This window comes from Elaeis guineensis, chromosome 11 (assembly GCF_000442705.2).
Source record: "Elaeis guineensis isolate ETL-2024a chromosome 11, EG11, whole genome shotgun sequence".
NCBI classification, from domain to species: domain Eukaryota; kingdom Viridiplantae; phylum Streptophyta; class Magnoliopsida; order Arecales; family Arecaceae; genus Elaeis; species Elaeis guineensis.
This window is the reverse complement of record NC_026003.2, coordinates 17156935-17178153: the sequence shown is the minus strand read 5'-3', so window position 1 is coordinate 17178153 and position 21219 is coordinate 17156935. Positions and strand designations below refer to the sequence as shown.

Below are 21219 nucleotides of genomic sequence, written 5' to 3'. Positions count from 1 at the left end.
TTGCTTTATAGCATGAATCTCATACTAATATCATTGAAATGCAGCTATACAATGTATTGTAATAAAAGATCCGTTGTTATATAAAAATTAAAAAAATTATCTATCAATAAATACATACAAATGGCCACACCCTCCAACACATCAATGTATCTCTCACTATTTTATAGGAAACATTACATACATCATATGACCACACAAACCGATAATCATAATCACTCATTTTTGCAGCAATGCTTTGAGATAAGTGCTTGATGGATAAAGTCGGTAGGAATACAGCATGGGATAATAAATTCTTCCATCTTCTACGGTAGATGGGTCAGCACTTAGGATTTCATTTTCCAACCGACTTTGACTTTGTTGAGTGAATAACAGAGATAAAGTAGTGCATATTCATCCCAGCAGCCGCTGTATCCCAATATGGTGCGTGCACTCTGGACCAATCCTGATCTCCTGCGCCACCATCCCACCAATACACTAAGTCTACCAATCCTGGTCTCCTGGGCCACCATCTCCACCAATGCACTAAATCCATTAATCAGATATCGACAAATTATAAATTTAATGAGGTGAGCTCCGATATTAATGCTTTGAAATCAATGTTCGTTATTCCATGATGCTCCTACTGTAATCGGAGACAGAGAGGGGTCCCTCCCGTCACTCTCATCTCATTAATTCTTACCATGCGCGAAGGCCACCATCGCAGAGCGCGCAGGAGAGAGAACACACAAAAAAAAAAAAAAAAAAAAAACTCAATGGCGAGGGAGCGAGCGATGTACGAAGAAAAGAAGGCGGGGAGGAGAAAAACGTTAAACGACGCCAAAAAGTCTCCTTCCATCGGTGGCTCCTCTTCCCCACACTCCACGTTATGACGAAGGAAAGAAGCCTTCGAGCTTCCAAGAAAAGACAAAGACGATGAGAATAATAGGAAATCTTTTTATAAACAGAAACATTCCATTTTAACGAAGTGGAAAAAAAAAAAAAAAGGAAAGAACGATTAAAACCCTTCCTATTTCTTTCCCGCAGCTTCGGGTATTAAAGCTGCTGGATCCCACCTTCTCTCTGTTTCACCTCTGTTTTGGAATTGTCGTTGGTTTTTAATTTTTATTTATATGAGGAGGAGGTTAACATCCTGTGATTCTCCTTCACGAGGAGTGGATAGGATTGTTTTTTTGCTGGAGCGAATTTGGTGGTGGATTGTTTCTGGGCTTAGTTTCATCAAATCTTTTGTTTGTTAGCATTTGGAGTGTTTGGTTCGTTATAAAAAAAAAGGGATCTTTTGTTTGGGTGTGAGGGGATGGGGAGTGGTGGTGGGATGGGGTTTTGCTCTCTTGGTTGGCCGTGTTGGGATGCAGAGAGAAGGGAGATGAGGGCAACGTAGATCATTAGGGTTAGGGTTCGATTTGGAGGGAGAATTGTTTAGGGTTGGAGATTTCCCGTTGGGTTTAGGATTGAAGCCATAGATGAGCTGCTTTTCTTGTTTCGGCCCTCGCCGGAGGAAGACCAAGACCGACAGTAGGATTGATGACAGTACGGACGCCAGATCGAATGCCTGCGTTTCCGTCGATTCCACAGGTATGACGGCATTCCACCTTCGATTACTTTGTTGTCAGTTTATTCTATGATTCTGTGTTTTGGGAATTTTTCTCGTTCTTGGGCAGAGAGTGGGCAGAAGGCATCTCAGAGCAGCGCACGGAGCTTCGCATTCCGAGATCTCGCGATGGCCAGCCAGAATTTCAAGGTGGCCAATTTGATCGGCGAGGGGGGCTTCGGAAGGGTCTTCAAAGGCCGCCTCGATTCCGGAGAGGCAAGTTCTTTACTGGAAAGATTACTTCTCGGTACAATCTGTGAATCAACCATTGGTTTTTGATGAACAGGTAGTAGCCATTCAGCAGCTCAATCACTATGGGCTCCAGGGGAGTAAAGAATTCTTAGTGGAAGTTCTCATGCTGATCATGCTGCGGCACGAGAATCTTGTCAGCCTAATCGGATATTGTGCAGAGGGGGATGAGAGGCTGTTAGTTTATGAATATATGCCACTGGGTAGCTTGGAAAAACAATTATTTGGTAGGATTTCCTGGCTGAAAGCTCTCCAGAGCCATCTCTATATTCTCTCTTCTCTGCTTCTCCATTGATGGCTTTTAGTATATATGCTCAAGTAGTTATACTTATCCTGATTTTTTTCCCCCTTTTTTAAACTTCTGTTCGGCCATTGCCTTTTTGAACTGCTATTGTTTTAGAACTGTTAGATTACAATGCTCGTTCACCTCTAATCAACTCGTTGGTCGGTAAATTCGATGTTTGAGGCAAGACAAGACCTCTACTATTTGTTCTTATTTTTATATGCCTTTTGAATCTAGTGTGGTCAAAGATAATAGAATATGCTCCGGAGGCGGAGGCGACTGACAAGATAGCTGACAACCTTCTGGATGAGGAAGGCAATAAAGAATAAAGAATAAACAATTTTTATAGATGGAAGGGCAGTGTAATTGTGCCATATTACACCCCCCAACCTCAAAAAAGAAAAAAAAGAAAAGAAAAAGAGGAATAAAGAAATAGAGAGAGCTGCAGCATTTTCAAAAGGGCTAATACACTATAATTCGTATTATGCTATTTCGCACCTACTAATCAAGCAGTATAACACTGTTTTGCTACCACAACTCCCTCAGTGGTATCCATTAGCAATGCTGCAATAGCACCTCATTGGAATTGGGGTTTGGAGTTTCAACTAGACAAATGATAAAAGGAAAGAAAAATATGCAAGTCATCATAAAAAATAAAACAGGTATATTAGATATCAGTTTGTGTTATTTTGTACTGTTTCAATCCCTTGGGCATATTATGTATAGTTTTGATGATATGACACACCTCCTAAGAAACTGCTAAAAACTATTATAAACACAGCATGTACAATATCTCTTGATAATCAAACAAAAATAAGAAAAAAATAGACAAATAAATTAGGCACTAGTTCTAGTTTTAATTTTTTTTATCAGATTCTTATACACCAATTACATATGTTCTAGTGGAATTAGCATAAGAGACCTAAGTAAAGTTTGAAAAAATAGATTAAACACTATGTAAACTTTTGATGAGTTCTTTTGGTAAGAATCCTCACCAATTACATACATTTGAGCAGAATTAGCGTAAGATACCTATGCAAAGATTATAAGATTTTACTTATTTTTAGAAAGTAACAACATAAACTATTTCGAAAACATGTTTTACTAAAATTCTACTAATTTAGCATGATGTACTTCAAAATTTGCTGTAAATCCCCACAATACCAATTTAATCTTGCAAATATGTTTTCTTGGGACACAATTTAGCACCTTGCGAGTGCTCAACTCGAATCATGATAAACAACAACCAAATAGGGGTGTTAATAGCTTGGTCTAGGTCCAAGCTAAACGGACTGAAATTGAGTTTTGAGGGTTAATTTTGGCTTGATATTGTCAAACTTGACATATTTTGGCCAAAAGATTTGATTGTGGCTGTTGGACCTTGCACTAAAGCCTCCCAAATGTTTCCACTTATGGGTCGAGGATACATGGCATTTTTAAACTACTGCAATAAAAAGATCAGGTGTGGAAAACCATCTGATGAGCTTCATTGAAGAATGATCTCTTGCATTCTGGAGCCTATTTTAACCATCAGTGGATGCTGGTTGGGAGTTTCATGACTCTCATCAAAGCCTTCTTTATTTAGGAGAGGTCTTGGAGTCAATTTCTTTTTGAAAATAATCATGCTCCATTAATACTGTTACTACACTTAGGGTGCGTTTGGTTACACTTTTTGATTTTTAAAAAGTACTTTTTATCTTTTTTGATTTTTGCTATTGAGTAAAAGTAATAAAGTGAAAAGTATATTTGGTAACTACGTTGCTATAAAGCAAAAGGCAATGTTTGGGGACGATACGTGAAGAGCTCGATGAGGGAGAAGGATTTAGGAAGGGAGGGAGAAGGGGATGGGGAGGTGAAGAGCTCAACGAGGGAGAAGGGTTCGAGCTCTTTACTTTTCGTTTGGCGTTTTAGATGTGTGGAAACAAAAAAAGCAGAAAAGCAAATTTTGGAAAGCAAAAATTTTTTGCTTTGTATATAAAGCAATTATTTTGATTATTTTAATTTTTTCTTTTTGCTTTTCATAGTGTTACCAAACATTGCTTTTTGATAATTGCTTTTTAAAAATCAAAAAGCAAAAAAAGTACTTTTTTAATGGTTAACAAAACACACCCTTACTGAACCTTTTGTATAGACTGAAATGGTATATGAGCAAGTAGATGAACCTTCCCATCTACAAGTTATAATGTGACGTGTGTTGGTTCTTATCATCCTCTAGATTTAATGATTCACATTTCATGTGAAGAAACAATGATCGCCTTTTGGAGAGGTTATGAAGGTGCAAATGAGTCAAGTTTGGTGGAAGCCTTGTTGATTTGTAATATACTTGTTTCTTACATTATAGTCCATCCATCGAGTTTATTGCTGATTCATTTTGTTAGCTTGGATTCTTTCCACGTCTCAACATCCTAACCATAAAGCATTGAATGCTTATTATAGCCATTGGCAAGGCCTGTTGAACCAGGCCGAATCAGCTGGTTTGGGGCATACAAAACTAGACTGGTTGGTTATTGGCTTGGTTCATTATCTCAGTTCGAAATGGAGTAAGAGGGAGGAAGAGAGAGAGGAAGGGAGGGAGAGAGAGGGAGGGAGGGAGGGAGGAGGGCTCAAAATTGACAAACCATTTGCAGATTTCAGTTTGAAATCGACAAAGTAAAAAAAGGATCCCTTGTTTGGAAACAAAACAGAGGATCCTTGTTTCAACGAGGGCTTTTGAGCCCTCAATCCCTTTCTCTCAGCCTCTCTTTTCCCCCTTCCTCTCCCTCTTTCCATCCTTTCATCTCCATCTCCCTCCTTGCCTCTCTCTTTCTCTCTCTCTCTCTTCTCATCTCCCTCCCTATCCAGCTCTCTCTTTGTTGGTAGATCCCAAAATGGTACATTATGGATCTGTACCATGCCGAATTGATTGTTGACCGATACGCATTGCGGTACCAGTTTGCCTGCCGGTATCGGTTCAGTGAACCTTGGTCATTGGTGCATTTGTTGGTTATATGAAGGACAAATGTGTTGATTGCATCAATCATCACGAACCGGTGTACCTTGAGTAACTTTGACTTATAGATGGCACAAATATGTGCTAGTACCAATGTGGTAGTGTGTACCCTTGTTTGCCGGTGCTTGCCAAGCATTCGAAATGAACAATTATGACTCTTAAAACCTTTGGTCATGTATCATCCCAAAGCACTAGTCCATTTTTCCTCCAAACTTTATTTACATTTGATGTGTCACGATTTATCCCTCTGTTTATAGGTCCGAGTAATCACTTTGGTAAGGCTATCAAGTTTGATAGAGGCCTCATTGTCTTTTGCTGTCTATTGATATTGTTTCCTTTTCCAACCTTTTGTTCTATTGAATTTTTGGCCCTTATCATTTCATGCTTGTATCAATTCTACTTAAGCATTTCTTTCTCATCAATCGACACCATATCTATAAAATTCTACAAAATGTAGGCTATCTTCCTCGACAATATCAGTGGACTCATCTATGATTAGTATAAAGAGATATGGGCTTAATGCCAACTCATGGTGTAAATTCTTGTTCCACCGTGACTATGCTTAGAGGCGTGTTACTTCCCAAGAATAACTACTCCACAAATATAATGCTCATGTGCACCTTTTTTCATAAACACGTGCCAAATTCCTCAAAATGGATAGATAATAAAACTGTAAAAGGTACTTGAATCTATCATATCTTGCGACTTACCTAATAAAAAATAACAATGAAATGAAAATAGAAGCTTGTATCACTGGCTAGATATCAATATTTTACATGCATGAAATTATGAAACTTCCCTTCATCACCAAGATGGAGATATGTGCATTAGTCTAGCATCTGACCCAACTCTTAGCTTTTCATGCCTGCATTTTTTCTTCAATGGATGCCTAAAATGGTGCTAGATAGTGTTAAGATAATATTTACAGTAAAAAGAAAGTTGTAGCAACTTGAACTCAATTCCCAATGTAATAATATGATGAATTTCTTCACATTATTACTCGTATGATATCATATCCTCCATGCACTTTTGTTTGTGTATTGTCTTTGTGAATCATGTGTTTCAACTGAATGATGATGGTCAGATACATGTTTAAGATGACAAGCCAGAACTGTGTGTATTTCTTTTTAGAGTCAAAGATCATGATATTTTATAAAAGAAATTACTTGGTGACAGGATGAGACCGAGGACATTTTGAATCCCATCGTGTGTTTCAACTGAATTAATGGTACACCACACATTTGTTCTGCATATTTGCCGGATTGAGGTTCCTTGGATTATAATCTTATTTATGTATAGCACATTCAAGATGTATAAAATAACGAGATATGGGTACATATTTCTTTTTTTGGAAAAGGATCATGGTTTCGCTAAATGAGAGATACTTGAGGATGAGATGAGATGAGGGTGGTAAAATATCCTGGGAAATGCTCAACTGTGTGTGCTTCTATAGCAATAAGAGTATCATAGATCAATGGATGGATCCACAAAATTTAGCTGGTGATATGGTGCTTAAAGCTTTTTTTTGTTTAAGTTAATGAACAAACTTAATTTGTGATAACCTTTGCAAAGAAATGCATGGGAGTAGATCTGGTTAGTCTCCTTTTCAAATGCATCTCAAGTGTTTCCATTTAACTTGGAAGGGTAGGATTGAGGTGTTGGAAGGTGGACTGCCCACAAAAGAAATCTGCCATTTGTGCCTTATTTCTTTCTGATGCAAATAGATTTATTAAGGCTGTGATGCATAAACATAAATTTGACCAGTTGTTCTTTTTTCTTATTCTATAATGAGTTATTTGACCTTCTTTGTTTTGCGGTAATTTCTGCTTGATTTTTTGAGGCCACGTTCTTTGGGGTTGATTAAGAGTGTATATGTTGATTGGCAGAGTTTAAAGTAAGGTTCGCTATATTGGTCGATACCGGTACGATATCATACCAAACGTACCGCACTGGTATTGAACCAGTATGCAGTCTTGTACCATACCGACACTTAGTATGCCTCGCTGTCTCATACCATATCGCATACCAACATTGTAGTAGGATGGTATAGCTACGGAATCCGAAATCGAGATGGTGAATCTTGGTTTAAAGTCGCTAAGATGTAGAGGTACAAAGCTTTATTTCTTAAAGACGAGCTTTAGATGCATTTATACATTGGGTTTCATGGGATTTGAATTTTGTAACGTAATACATTGTATCATCTTGCATCTCCTCAGTGTGCGTTTTGTGTAGAGGCTCTGGGTTTAGATGCATAATGTGTCACTTGCACCATATTTCTTGAAATAAAAACTATAACCAAGCTTCGCTGTCTCGATACTAGACCCCATGCTGGTACCATTCTATTATAATATTGGTACACCATATGATACAAGATAGTGAGGTGTACAGAGTGTTGGTATGGTATGAGATTGTGTAACATTTTGGTATCGGTATGGTATGGTACCGACCCTTACGACAAACCTTGATTATAACTTTCGTTTCATTTTTTTTCCATTTATGGTAGTGATTCTCTTTAGAGAAGGACTGGTTAACTTTATTTTTAAGCTTTGATGGTTCTTCGTTACTTACAAGAATGTTCTTTCCTTTTTCTACAAAGAGGTTCTTTCCTTTTTCTTTTTGTTATTTAGTTTCATATTGTATTCCTTAAGCTATAAGGAACCCATAAGTCCTACATTGGGGCTACCCTATTAATGTGTTATTATATTTTTCACTTAATGAAGTCAGGAGCTCAATTACTTTTGGGCCTATAATGTAATCCAATGCTTTTGAAAAAGGAGGGGCCTCCTTTAACCTTAAATTTGGTTCTTAAATTTGGTTCATGTTTGTTGGGTGAGTATTTGAGCTGCCTCATGAGATCGAAAGCATTTATCTGCTTGAAATCTTTCTCTTCTATGAGAAAAATCAATTGGCACCAGATCAATGAGTTCTTTCTTTTCTTTGGATTAGGAATTTAGTCATCATAATTGAACTGTTTCATGAATGAAGAAAAAGTGGATTTTTTTTGTTGTGACACCTAGTGTTAACAACTAATGAGGTTTTTTTTTCCTTTCTGTTGAATTCCTATAACTTTCTATTGCATCTCTTTCAAGGTTCCAAATTTCATATTTTTGTTGTCCTAGATTTGTAGTACAATTGCATATGTATGTGTTTAGAGAACTTTGAGAAATGGAACCTATGAAACAACTCTTTTGTTTTCTCATCCAACCATTCGCCTATATTTTGCATGATGCAATCCATTACCTTCTCTGAAAAATAAAATAGAATAGAACAAAGAAACTTTAAGGTTTCTACTTTCTAGAGTGCACTGTCAATTATTCCATTATAGAATTACAAAGACTAACACCAATTTGCACATTTTGAATACGAATAATTTTTAAATAATTTTTTTATCATCTTAAAGTAGCTTTATATTGGCCTCTCTTAGATAAAATCTAGCTCTGCCTCTGTGGATGGGAAAAAATTAACTAAATATTTATTTTGTCCAAAGGTATCAAGAAAGAAAAGTTAAATTTTCCCATATGCATGTTTCTTTTCCAGACTTCTTATTAACTTAAGGATTTTAGGAAAGTGACATATTTACAAAGTTATTTTGATATCTAAATTCTGGAGCAATTTCTTGAAGGAACAAATTTTCACATCTAAGCTTATTGTAGTTGGTCAAACTTATTGTTGGAGTCCAATTTCTTACAATTTTTTTAAGCCACAATTAAAGAAATCAATAAGTGTCCAAGTATCTGATGCAAGATTCACCGAACCATCTCGAACCAGACGGTTCAGGGCATTCCGAACCGTCCCGGTGGCAAATCGGGATGGTTCGGCTGAGGAAAATGGCACAGTGGAGGAGGGAGAGGGAAAGAGAGAGAGAGGAGGGGACGGAGATAGGGCACGACACTGTCGGAGATCGTCGATGGCCCATTGAGGCCGTCGAAGGGCTGCGGAGGCCTCCATGGCTTGGTATTGCCCAATAGGACTTTTAATTGAGAGATAAAGAGAGAGAAAGAGAGAGGAAGCGACGGTCGTGTTGGAGGGAGGCATAGCCAGTGGAGATGCTGCCAGAGGGCGTCGGGTGGCTGCTGTGGCCATCGAACGGCAGAAAACTTACGGATGAAGCCGCGACTGCAGAACAAGGGCTATCATCCCTATTCATTCATCGTCGTTTTTTTAAAAATGACGACGAATAGTGAAGCCGGCAATAGATTTGCCGGCTTAAGTGAAGCCCGCAAAACATATTGCCTGGCTTCATTATTTTTAAAATTTTTTTAAAAAAAATCTAAGAAATAGTGAAGCCGATAATTGATGTGCCGGCTTCACTTAAGTGAAGTATGCAATCGGTGTGCCTGCTTCACTTAAGTAAAGCTGGCAAACCTATTGCCGGCTTCACTATAATCAGGATTTTTTTAAAAAAATCTCATAGAATAGGGGCGATCGCCCCTGTTTCACACTCACGACACCTGAGGCTGTGATTGCTTCATCTGGCGGCTACGGCGGCCAGCTAGAGGCCTTCCGATAGCCTTTTCGATGGCTTCCCCGTCCTCCTTTTCTTTCTCTTCCCCCTTCTCTGTATCTCTCTCTCTCTCGATCGAGGATTGGTGGAGGAAGCGAAGGTCTTGGCGGCTATCTGAGCATGTCGGCAGCCTGCCTGTGGCCACCGCCAGCATCCCTTCTGGCCACCCTCTCTCTCCCTCCCCCTCCTCTGTCTTTTCCTCCCAGTTTCCTTCTTCTTTGTATCGGTTCATGCTGGTCCAGTCTGGTATGGACCCATATTGAGCCATACCATCGGCTAGCCAGCACAACTTTCAGTATCGAGTCCATCAATCTTGATTTGATGTGTATTCTATTCGAATACATGTTCAACATGGAGTCTCGGATCTGCATGTGAGCATTCAGATAACACCCACTATCATCCTGAGTTGAACTTGGGACCTATCTGCTCAGGAGAAGGGTACCAATTGGATAAGTTAGGTTAGCTTGATGCTGTTAAAAGTTGTTTCATGCACTGAATCAATATTTAAAGATATATATAGTATCATTTAATTTAAAAAGAAGTATCATTCAATTTAAAAAGATGGTAGGTTCATGTGCTAAATACTCTGAGTACGTTTAAGTTAATCAGACATCCTCTAATGATTCATTAGCATTACTTTAATAACAATCCATGATAAAAATAGACAGTAATTGTTCATAAAACACATAGTATCATGAAAATTAGAGATTTCTTGCTAAAGTGTTGACTCTCTTAACATACAAAAGTTTACCTTGATTTCACATAACTAATGACAAACTAATTTTTTTTTTTTATCATTGTAATGCTAATAGGAACTCATGTTTTATTGTCCTTTCATGAATTCCACATAGAATGCTTGGCAGGCTTGTAGAAATCCTTGTCAGTATTAGGTTCACGTTTTGGATGCTCTACTGTTTTATTACTGCAAGAGTGTTATGTACTGGTAGCATGATCATCACTTTTTGGTTTATATTGGCCTCATGTTGTTCATCAGCTAGAGAGCATCTCCATGTTCCTTATATGCAGTTTTTTTATACTTCAAAGTTCACATCTTAAGTCTCAAATTCGGATATGATCTAAAAGTTCAGACCTTAATGAATATTTTAGATCGGCCATTGGAGGACTGGTTTGCACATACTGTCTCTTGTACTTCGTGTGTTGCTTCATATCATGATGCACTTGAATGTGAACTCTGTAGAAGGAAGGCATAAGTGGAACACTGATTTGTGGCTTGGTATGAAGTGGAACACTGATTTGTGGCTTGGTATGTTTTGATGCAGATGAAGTATGGATAGCTTTGTCAATATCCACCACACATATGCTATCTATAACCATAAGGTCCTTAGGCCGACATTGTTTGCCATGACTAGCATCAGCGGAACCATCGCAAACCATCCGGTTCGAGGCATACCAAGCTGTACCAATGGTGGACTAGGATGGTTCTGGCCTTCAAATCGAGAAACCAACTAAGGGGAGAGGGAGAAGGAAAGAGAAGAATATAAAGAGAGGGGGGAGGGAGAGGGGGAGGGAGGGAAAGGGAGGAAGAGAGAGGGAGGGTGTTGGTTGGCTGGTGGAGGCCGGCGAAGGGCCATAGAGGGCGGGGAGGGGCATGAAGAGGTGGAGGGCCTTCACCTCTAGTTCCCCTATTTTGTTTGAAATAAGAGTCCCGAAGGAGGCCTTTTTCAATTTCTTAAAATTTAAGTGAAATTGGTAACCCCCTGCCAACTTCATGAAATTTTTTCAATATAGAAAAGCCTTTTTTTATTTTGAAAAAAAATTAATGGTTGACTTCACATAATCTTTTTGAAATGAGAAAGAGACCTCCCTTTGTCCCTCCTATTTCAAATGAAAAAGGGGAATTGGAAGGCAAAGCCCCTCCTCTGCCCCTTTGCCCCTTCTTGGCTCATCATGGTCCTTCCCCGGTCATCCACCACCCTCAATGTATCTCCCTCCCTCCCCATCCCTCTATCTCTCTCTTTTCCTCACTCCTCTTCTCCCTCTCCCCTGCCCTGTCTTTTTTGTTGTGCTGTGCTCCACTGGCCTTCACCCTCTCTCTCTCTCTCTCTGTGTCCCTCTCCTTTTCCCTCCCACCCTTTCTATCTCTATTTTCCTCTTTCCTGTTCTCCTCTCCCCCACTCTTTGTGCTATGTACGTATGGGCCCTACATGGATGCAATACCGAATTGTGCTGCCAGGTAATTGGTTTGGACCTTGGTACAAGCACAACGATCCGTGTTCCTGACCACCCATAATCATGACTCCTGTGTATATGTGTAGGGCCTCGCATGCAACTGGGAAATTGTGAGAGACAACAAAAAGCACTATACATGATTTTTGGATCACTATGTAATAATGTTTAAAAACATTTCATCAGAAAATTAATTTTAGAAATTCAGTTCATTTCCAAAATTTGGGTTTTTGAGGGGTTTTGTTAGATTGACCTATGAGTAATAAGACTTTAAAAAATGAGCATAAATAAAAGTGCTTTGCTAGGGTTGATTTTAAATGTAGACTAATTTTAGGCAAAAGTTAAGGTCAGAAATAGAGATTCTAGCCATACAACTAAGGAAATATGTACATGTTTATGAGTGGAAACATGCTAGCCATTTTTTTTATCAAAAGGATAAATTTTCAGAATATCAGATAATGTTGTACTATGAACTAATTCTGAAAATCAAAATTGATTTTATTTCTTCAATAACACAAATTAAAATCAACTTGATGAACATCATTTTGTCATTTGTTTTCGTATTTATGGTGTTTTTGGGAGATGGTTATGTGCAGAACTGATTCATAGCAGAAGACACTTTTACTGATCTTGAATGCTTAAGCACATGAACATGTGATGCTTAGTCATGATTTTTTAAAAAATGTTGTTTGTTACATTTCGATTCAAAAGTCTAGCAATTTCTAATGTTTTTGGGCATCAAAATTTTAGGAAATGGAGAATGTATAATTATTAAAAAAATAAAGTTAATCCATTTTTCTAACCTGAGATATATCTAATTTGTTAAGGTTTTGTTTTGTATTTAAATATTCTTATAGTTTTAAGGTGTTGAACCACTAAAATCTTGTATATAACATTTAGAGGTCATCCTAGCAAAGTATGAACAAAAACCTAATCAATTAGATGAAATATTGGCATAGGTTCAAAAAAATCAATTACAACTTATTTTACATTTACCATATTTGGCAAAACATCGGGAAAATAATGTGCTGAAATAATATTTTTTTTATGCTATATGTATATACACATGTATTACTAATCTGTGTTGATTTTTATTTTTAAATTCTGTACAAATGTAAACATGTATTTATTTATTTTGTGGATAATAGTTGGGGTCACCATTGATCATGCCATAAAAATGACGGAAGAACTACACATGTCTAACACCTAAAGAAATATGTCCCATGTTCAAATATCGAATCTCATCCTAGTAGAACTAGAAAGGGGCACAGCCATTAGGCTATAGCCAGTTTCTGGTTTGGATCAGTTAGAAAACAAAACATTTCAAAACATTTATGTTTCCTTTAAGCATTTCTCATTCCTAAACCTATGTTATATTAGAAAATTAATTCATTATCTAAAAGCAAGCTAATTAGAAGTATTAAATCGAAACATCAAGATCAGTCCTTTTGCCTTAATTGCTTTAAATTGGGCTCAAATACACCTAAAATTTAACTTTATAAGTTAGCTTTGTCCTCCAAAACTAACCTGGTTTTATATTGGTGATGCCAAATTTGTAGTGCCTCAATTTTTTGGTTTTGCTGATCTCAACAAAACTTTAAAAACAATCATGATTGAAAAAATCATGATCCTACCATTTCTGTTTAATTACAAATCTTATCAGTGCAAATCAATGATAGGTTATCGAAATTGAAAAATTCAAAGCATTAGACATTATATACAACATTAACATAAAAATAACATGTTTTGGAGATTTCTTATGTTACACCAGTTGTATGAAAACAATTGTGATGGAAAGATATGGTTGAATGTCTTAAGTAATGGTTTAAGCATTAGAATCATACTGAATTATGATTTTTTATGTGTTTCAAGATCTGGAGATTATGATTAATAGTGAGTTTTCAATCCACATAATCTACAATATGTTTTGTCATGATAGATGTCTTGGTGCCATATTTAAGTGTCCACTTCATATCTAGGGAAAAAACCTGTGAAACATATATTTATCATTCTTTTACACATTTGATGCTCTTCGTCAAGATTTGTGCATCTGGAGTGAAAGGTGATTTTTAAAGGTGTTGTGAGACCAATTCTGGCTCCAGATTGGTTTATTGTTGAGTTCCAGGGGTCTATTTTAGGGATTTAGGGCCCCTCAATTTATTTACCATTTTAGTATGTCTAATTATGGTTCTTGAGCTTATTGGGTCCAAAAATGAAGTTTGGATACCAATTGTAGTTCATATGTCCAAGCAGCCCATTTTTTAAAGTTGTCTATCACTAACGTCAATCAGCATATGGTTGACCATCTTCCCTTCCCATGTATTTGGGGTTCCAAATGAAGCACTTGGCTTCTTTCTCTATCCCACAGACTGAAGAAGTGCCCAACTCTATCCCATGGGAAGCAAAAAATGAAAGATGAAAACAAAGAAAAAACAACCAGCCGTCCCAACTAGTAGCTGCTCTTTATTCTACCATTCAGGCCTTCCCTTAAGATTTTCCCTTTAATTATTCCAGCCGTTAGATGAGGTGGGTCTTTGGCATCCAAATATTTTGTTTTCTACCAGCCTTCGAATTTCAAAGAAGAACCAATCTAGTTAACTTTAATGCCTTCCCCCTTCTTCCCTTGCTTTTGTTCACTTTGGTTGATTACTTTCAACCAAAGGCTTTAGTATTTGCCTATCAAGGATTGTTGAGGTTTCTATCTACTGATATTTATCTTTAAGACCTTGTATTTTTAGATCTAACAGAGAGGACTCAAGACTAAACCATGAAATTATGTTGTAGTCTTTGCAGAAATTGATTTAATCCTGTCCACTAATTGCATCTTTTATATTGGAAATCAAGATGACCGGTTTGGATTTTCATTTTAGATGACCCATCCTCAATATTGCATTGGCAGGGTTTGGATTCTTATCCGACCATCAAAATTCTAGCTCAACTCTTTTCTCTCTCTCTAAGCTAAGCTCTTGTTTTTTTTTCTTATGTTGTTTTGTTCAGTTTTCGCCATTTTTATGGGAAAACCTGTTGAATTGATCTTTAAAAAAGTACATGCAACCTCTTGAAAACTTCAAATGATATGTAGGCATTTCAACTTTGACATTGAAAGCAATCTAGATGAAAACCTCTATCTATAATGGGTTATGAATAACTCCTATTACTAGTTATGGCATGTTCAAAAGTATTTTTTGTGTATCTTCTTAAATTTCAATTCTTATTTAGCCTTTTGATTTTAACATCAAGAAATATTATAGAAGGGGGCTTTGCACTACACCTTTTTTTTTTTGTACTCATATCCTAATACCTGCATTGTGTTTCTGTTGTATTTCGTGTTTCTGTCTCTCACATGTGTTGCCTCTGCTAAAGTCATGCACACTTGTTGTCAAAGAGTTTGGATAATCCAGTGCTTTGGATCCATTGTACAACAATTGCATGCAACATATGGACTATCAGCCATGAAAACATAGTTTATGTTTGATTGATCTAATTTTTTAGATCTTATTTTCCAAAGTACCCTACTATCATTGCATCTTGCTAGTTGGCCATGTTAAGATATGTAAATATGCTACAACTAAGAGTTCTAGTTGCTTGACTTACTACAAGGGTACTGTTTTGCTATAGTTGGAGGATTGCTCAACTTTTTCATGAATTATTCATTCTATTGCTACTTTTGTATATGTCTTCACTGTCACCTGTATCTTCATAAACGCTACCTTAACTATGCACCAAATATATAAAGAAATACATCCTTCCTCAAAACTTTTCCATTAATTCTATGATTCATTGTTCAAATACATGAATTAAAGTATGTTGTACAAAATAATAATTATTTGGTTATATACAAAGGAGTACAATGTGATATTGCACTTTATTGTTGTTGATCAGAAAGCATGTGCCACATTCTGATTTTTTTGGACCAATGGCATGTAGTTTTTTGTTAATTTTAAACCTTTATCATTGTTCTTTTCGTTGACTAGCAAGTGCTTATGTTCAGATTTATCACCTGGAAAACAACCTCTTGACTGGAACGCACGGATAAAGATTGCTGTTGGTGCTGCAAAAGGACTCACATATTTGCATGATGTAGCAAATCCACCTGTTATCTATCGTGACCTGAAGGCTGCTAATGTCTTATTCGACAATGACTTCACCCCCAAGCTTTCTGATTTTGGACTTGCTAAACTTGGACCTGTTGGTGACAACACACACGTCTCAACAAGGGTGATGGGAACGTATGGTTACTGTGACCCTGAATATGCTAACAGTGGTAAGCTGACCATAAAATCTGATGTCTATAGCTTTGGTATGCTTCTATTGGAGCTGATTACTGGACGAAGGGCATTTGACTCTACAAAGACAGGAGGAGATAAGAATTTGATGACATGGGTATGTCTCTGCAGCGTAATTCAAGTGCTATTCTAACTGTTCCATTGTTTTAACTGCAGCAGGCCTCTTGATTGTTCTTTTCCCCCATAATTAGTAGCAGGAAATATGTATATTTTGAAGTAAACAAAATGAAAAATCTGGTTCTCCACTTTCCTTTTTCCCATCATTATTTTTTCTTTTCCTTTCCTCGTGGTGGTGGTGGGGGGGGGGGGGGTCGCACAGGGAGGGGAATTAGGGTACTTTTCTCCACAGTCAAACTCACAATGTTGATTTCATTTCAGGTACCAGATCTGCTTTTTTAAAAATCTTATATAGAGTTTAATGCGTTCTTCTAGAAACTAGTTATAGTTTTAGTGCAAAGATAAATGCCGTTTACAGTAGTAATTCAAAAAGATTAAAAGCTAGCTGAAGGACTTGAAGTCAAAGGTGTGCAAGACCCAGTTCCAATTTCCATGTAACTATTCTATGTTCATGAACTGATGAATCCATATAGACCATTCATTCATTACATAAAAATACTTGAACAAGAATGATAGAGTCAGTTTCTGGAAAACATAAAAGACATGTATATCTTTCCATGCATATGCAATTTAATTGGTCAGCGCACTATGCTGCTTGATTTTAACTCGCTATTTTCATTCTCGTTATAAATTTTAGTTATTTTCTATTTCTTATGATTTAAGGTGTTGTTTCTTTGCTTCCAGTCACGTCCTTTTCTTAACGATAGGCGGAGGTTCACACAACTGGCCGATCCATTGCTACAAGGTTGCTACCCTAAGCGTGCCTTCAAACACCTGGTTGTTGTTGCCTCAATGTGTCTGCAGGATCATGCCCGTGTTCGTCCCATCATGGGTGATGTTGTGTTTGCTCTCAACCATTTAGCATCTCAGCCCTACATCCCAGAACATGATTCCAAGATCATGAACTCCCCTCCACCACCCTCACCTTCACTGGAGGCTGCTCTTACATGCTCTAGAGGACGCAACCTTGTAAGGAGGCCCTCCAATTTTCAAGCTGGGGTATAGTGCTCGTATACAGTCTTCATGTTCATGGTATGCAACTTCATTACAGCATAGCTTAGAACAAGGTAGAAAAGAAAAGGATCAGATATAATATTGATCCAATGTAGCCATGTTTTGACCTTGTCCTTTATTTTAGCCATCAAATTATTACATTTTAATCAATCTATATTTATATTCTGGGTCTATCAGAGGTTTGTCGGCCTGGCTAGCACTTACATCTGAAGCTATTCCATGCATGGAAACAGCAAGATATTTGATAACAGGCAATTCCAATCCTGATCTTGCAGCTGCACTTAAAGATAATGGAGACAGGAAAATTGTCTTTAATTGAACTCTTGAAGAAAGAATGGACTGATGGCATTTAATTTTTTTTCTTTGTTTTATTCGGTGGTTGTGTTACAATTAATGCATTTTTCTTTGTAGTTAATATCGGATTTTTCTGGTGACTCTGTCCGCTTGTGCTAAGTCTGCTTCTCTGAAGTCTTTATTTTGGTGGAGACAAGCTCCACCAAACTTCATTAAGAAAATGAAAGTTACAGAAGACATCCAAGAATCACCATCAGATGGAAACAAAAGGAAGAAAAATGTTTTTCTGATGTCTTTCATAGTATTTCTGAATGCCTAGGTTTTCAGGTTGGACAAGTTGAATTGGCAGAGCTTTTAGATTGGCTTGGGGATGATGCCAGTGGATTTTGAGACATTGTTCAGAATTCAGGCTTTGCTGAACACCTCTATTTCAATTGAATACTGAATGTATGTTAATGCTGTATGTGTATACAGAGATGCTTGCTCTAGAATTTTGCAGGAAGAAAATTGATGCCACACATGAAGAAAGTTGAGAAACTTAGATCTAAGGGCCGTATTTGATTAAAAATTCTGGATGGAGACTGGTAGCGGTTACTGTGATTGTGGAAGTGTAGTTCAAGCTCATAATTCATGAAAGACTTTTTCACTTCAACTGAAGAATTCTCTTAGCAGCGACCGAACAGATTTCAGCCCTCTTTCAATATATGTCACAATTCTTGACCCTGAATCTATGGTAGTAGATACACATGGAAGATCCAAAATTTCATAGCCCTCTGGTTCAGGTGAACTCTGAAACTTTAGGGCTAAGTCATCTAAGAGCCCCTATGTATATCCCAACATGTAATTAGATGTGCTATCAATTAATAAAATTGAATTGATGCCCTCTTGAATGTTCTCTTGTTTTGCACATATTAGATTATATCAGTGGATCCAGGACCTCCTTAGAATATGTGGGTTGGTTCAAGTAGCATACAAGCCTGTGCTTTCTTTGTTTTGTTTTTCCTTGTTTCAGAAGGCAGCAGGTCCACATAGAGTTTAATTGTCAATCCTAGAATAGTCAATCATATTATATTTCAATCTTTCAAATCTATCACATGAATTATCCTGATCAAAATTTTACTAAATTGAAATACACTGATGCATTAACTCCTTATTCGGAGAGATCAATTCCGTCTTGACCATGCACTGATTTGGCAAGTATTTGACTGCATCCAAAATTTTTTTGTCACTGAATTAAAAATTCAGATAGTCCGACACCAAAGTATAGTGAGTCATTTGTAAATCATCGTAGTGATCTCAGATCAAAGGGACACTTATCTCCATACCTTTGCGAGCTGCTCTTAACAGTAGAGTGCTCTACAGTTGGTCATGTTCAGTGTGAATTACTTCTACATTACACAGCATCTGTACTAGTATCTCTATACTCTTTAATTAAGAGGATAGTTAACTCATATGGCATACAACAACCTACACTTGATATTGTTATTGTCTTAATAATAATGTATCATTTGGTCGCGAACGAGTTTAAGGACCAAATCCTCTATTTAAATTAGTCTAGGACTTCATCACAATCCAGGAGTTCATATTAAAGATATAAATATTTATGATAAAAATATTAAATAATTTTTATTATTAATAATTCATATATAAGTACAAATGAGCACAACCATCAATAGATCGTGATTGATTTGAAACACAATTCTTAACAGTCATACCAAGAATTGCTGAAATTATAAATCAGCCATAGCTGTTAGAATTTTTCTTTATTAATCCTAGATATCTTTGAAGTGTAGAAGGTCATAAATGAGCGTGGCCAGCCACCTTTAAGAGGAGGAGAAAAAGAAAGGAACTGATTACTATTTTTCTCTTATTCCTCTTAATTTTCAGTATTAACAATATTACTTTTGGAGGCCTTCTCATCTTCAAATTTGAGAGACACTTATTAGAAGAATATCAATTTTACATATAGATGTATAGTTTCTGAAATACAAGAATATCAGAGCAAGTTATAAAGCAAATTTTATAATTTCATGTTCTAAAAATTGAAAAATTAATATCTACCATAATTTGAATGTTTACAAACTGATGTATAGGATCAAGAAACCATTCTTGTGATCATATTTTCGGAACAACAAGGAAAAACATTTATTGATCCTCTATATGAAGCTATTATCAATAGAAAGCCAATAAAGAACTACTTAAATTAGATTCAAAAAGTTCTCTAGTGCAAGAAAAAGTAAGTGACATCTAGTAATTAGCTAATACATCTTCTTCGTGTATCTTTTTTATACTTCTTCTCGGGATAAAATTTACATGCAAAATAAAATTAAAATCTATTGACATATCTTATGATTGGTGATACAAAGAATGTTACAATTGCATATCTATGATCAAAATTTACAACAATAATTTTTAGTGCATCAATACCACAAAAACGACCAACCTCCGTTACTATGGTAAAATAATAACATCCACTCTTTTAAATTATCAATTTATCAAAAGTAAATATTTTTCTTTACTGAATAAGTACATTTAATTAGTATCTAAATTTTAAAGGTATAAGTCAAGTACATAGTCGAAGATGACACTGACAATATAATTTTTTATATTTAAAAAGTTGACTTAATAGTTAATTAATATATCAGCATTTAATCTTGCTAAGAATTCATGGTTAGATAGATTTGTTCTTTCGAATATTGTTAGAAGGATTTTCAATAATATCATACTTTTCAAGTCATATTTAGTTCACAGAACTCCAACACCGACAACTGCAATTCAATATCATGAATTTTTTTTGAGAAGATAACCTTCAATTGAAAAATATGCACCAAACTTCTTCAAATATTGGAGCTTCTTCATCAGAAATTCTAGAAGATACTAATAGCAGCTCTCAAAAAACACATGCATTCTGAGCTCTTCTAGGAAACCACCCTTTCAAAAAGATCGCTTAGTGCAATTCAGTATCAAACTTTTATTAGAAAACCTTATTTTTCATTTATTATTTTTTTAGAAAACTAATTTGTTTTAATTGTACATAGTACCACCACCCGAAAAAAAGCTTCATTCTAGGTAATTTAAAGTTTAGGGGGCATTTGGTATTGGGTTATCCACCCAAGATCAAGAGGATATGGGTCGAGGTGATGAGATTATCACGTTTGGCTACACCATAATAATCTTATATGACGGTGATTTTAAATCACCCTCCAATCTAGTGATGGGATATCTATTCTTGAGGTCAGAAATCAAAGACCACCCTCAAGTGATATTAGACTGAAATATAAGGACAAAAATATTCCTCAATCTAACAAAAAATTGGTATGTCAATATATCGTTAATATATTATATCAATATTGTATACATAATATTATATTATATTTGATATTATATATTATATTTGATATTATATATTATATTTATGATATATATTACATTATAACATATTATTAATCATATTATTATCATATTATAATTCAATGATAATTTTAAATTAGAGTAAAAATATTTTATTATACTTTATGTTTATATAATAAAAATATTTAATATATTACTTCTATTTATCTTATTTTTCTAATCAAAGTAAATATTCATATTAATAAATAATATATTATAAGTATAAATAAGAATATTAATTCTATTATATTTTTATAAGATTAATACTTTATAAGACTAATAAATATATTTTTATAAAATCTATTAATTATTAATACA

The 21219-nt window shown here is 36.0% G+C and overlaps 1 protein-coding gene across 2 annotated transcripts; it reads left to right on the top strand.

The window, feature by feature from the left end:
• The first annotated feature begins 751 nt into the window (after nucleotides 1–751).
• Nucleotides 752–18401, top strand: LOC105034800 (probable serine/threonine-protein kinase PBL21). Of its 2 annotated transcripts, XM_010910091.4 has the most exons (6): nucleotides 752–1572; nucleotides 1659–1804; nucleotides 1875–2064; nucleotides 15792–16183; nucleotides 16888–17235; nucleotides 17395–18401. In XM_010910091.4, exons 1-5 carry the CDS (start codon nucleotides 1461–1463, stop codon nucleotides 17206–17208), a joined length of 1161 nt encoding a protein of 386 aa, XP_010908393.2. In that variant the 5' UTR covers nucleotides 752–1460; the 3' UTR covers nucleotides 17209–17235; nucleotides 17395–18401. The 2 variants fall into 2 exon arrangements, with proteins under 2 accessions (XP_010908393.2, XP_010908394.2); XM_010910092.4 differs by lacking the exon at nucleotides 17395–18401 and having other exon boundaries at nucleotides 1659–1808; nucleotides 1879–2064; nucleotides 16888–17390.
• The last annotated feature ends 2818 nt before the right edge of the window (nucleotides 18402–21219 follow it).

Coding starts and splice junctions, on each gene's coding strand:
- LOC105034800 (XM_010910091.4), top strand. CDS start 1,461: ATGAGCTGCTTTTCTTGTTTCGGCCCTCGCCGGAGGAAGACCAAGACC. Junction 1,573..1,658: donor CGTTTCCGTCGATTCCACAG/GTATGACGGCAT, acceptor GTTCTTGGGCAG/AGAGTGGGCAGAAGGCATCT. Junction 1,805..1,874: donor GCCGCCTCGATTCCGGAGAG/GCAAGTTCTTTA, acceptor TTTGATGAACAG/GTAGTAGCCATTCAGCAGCT.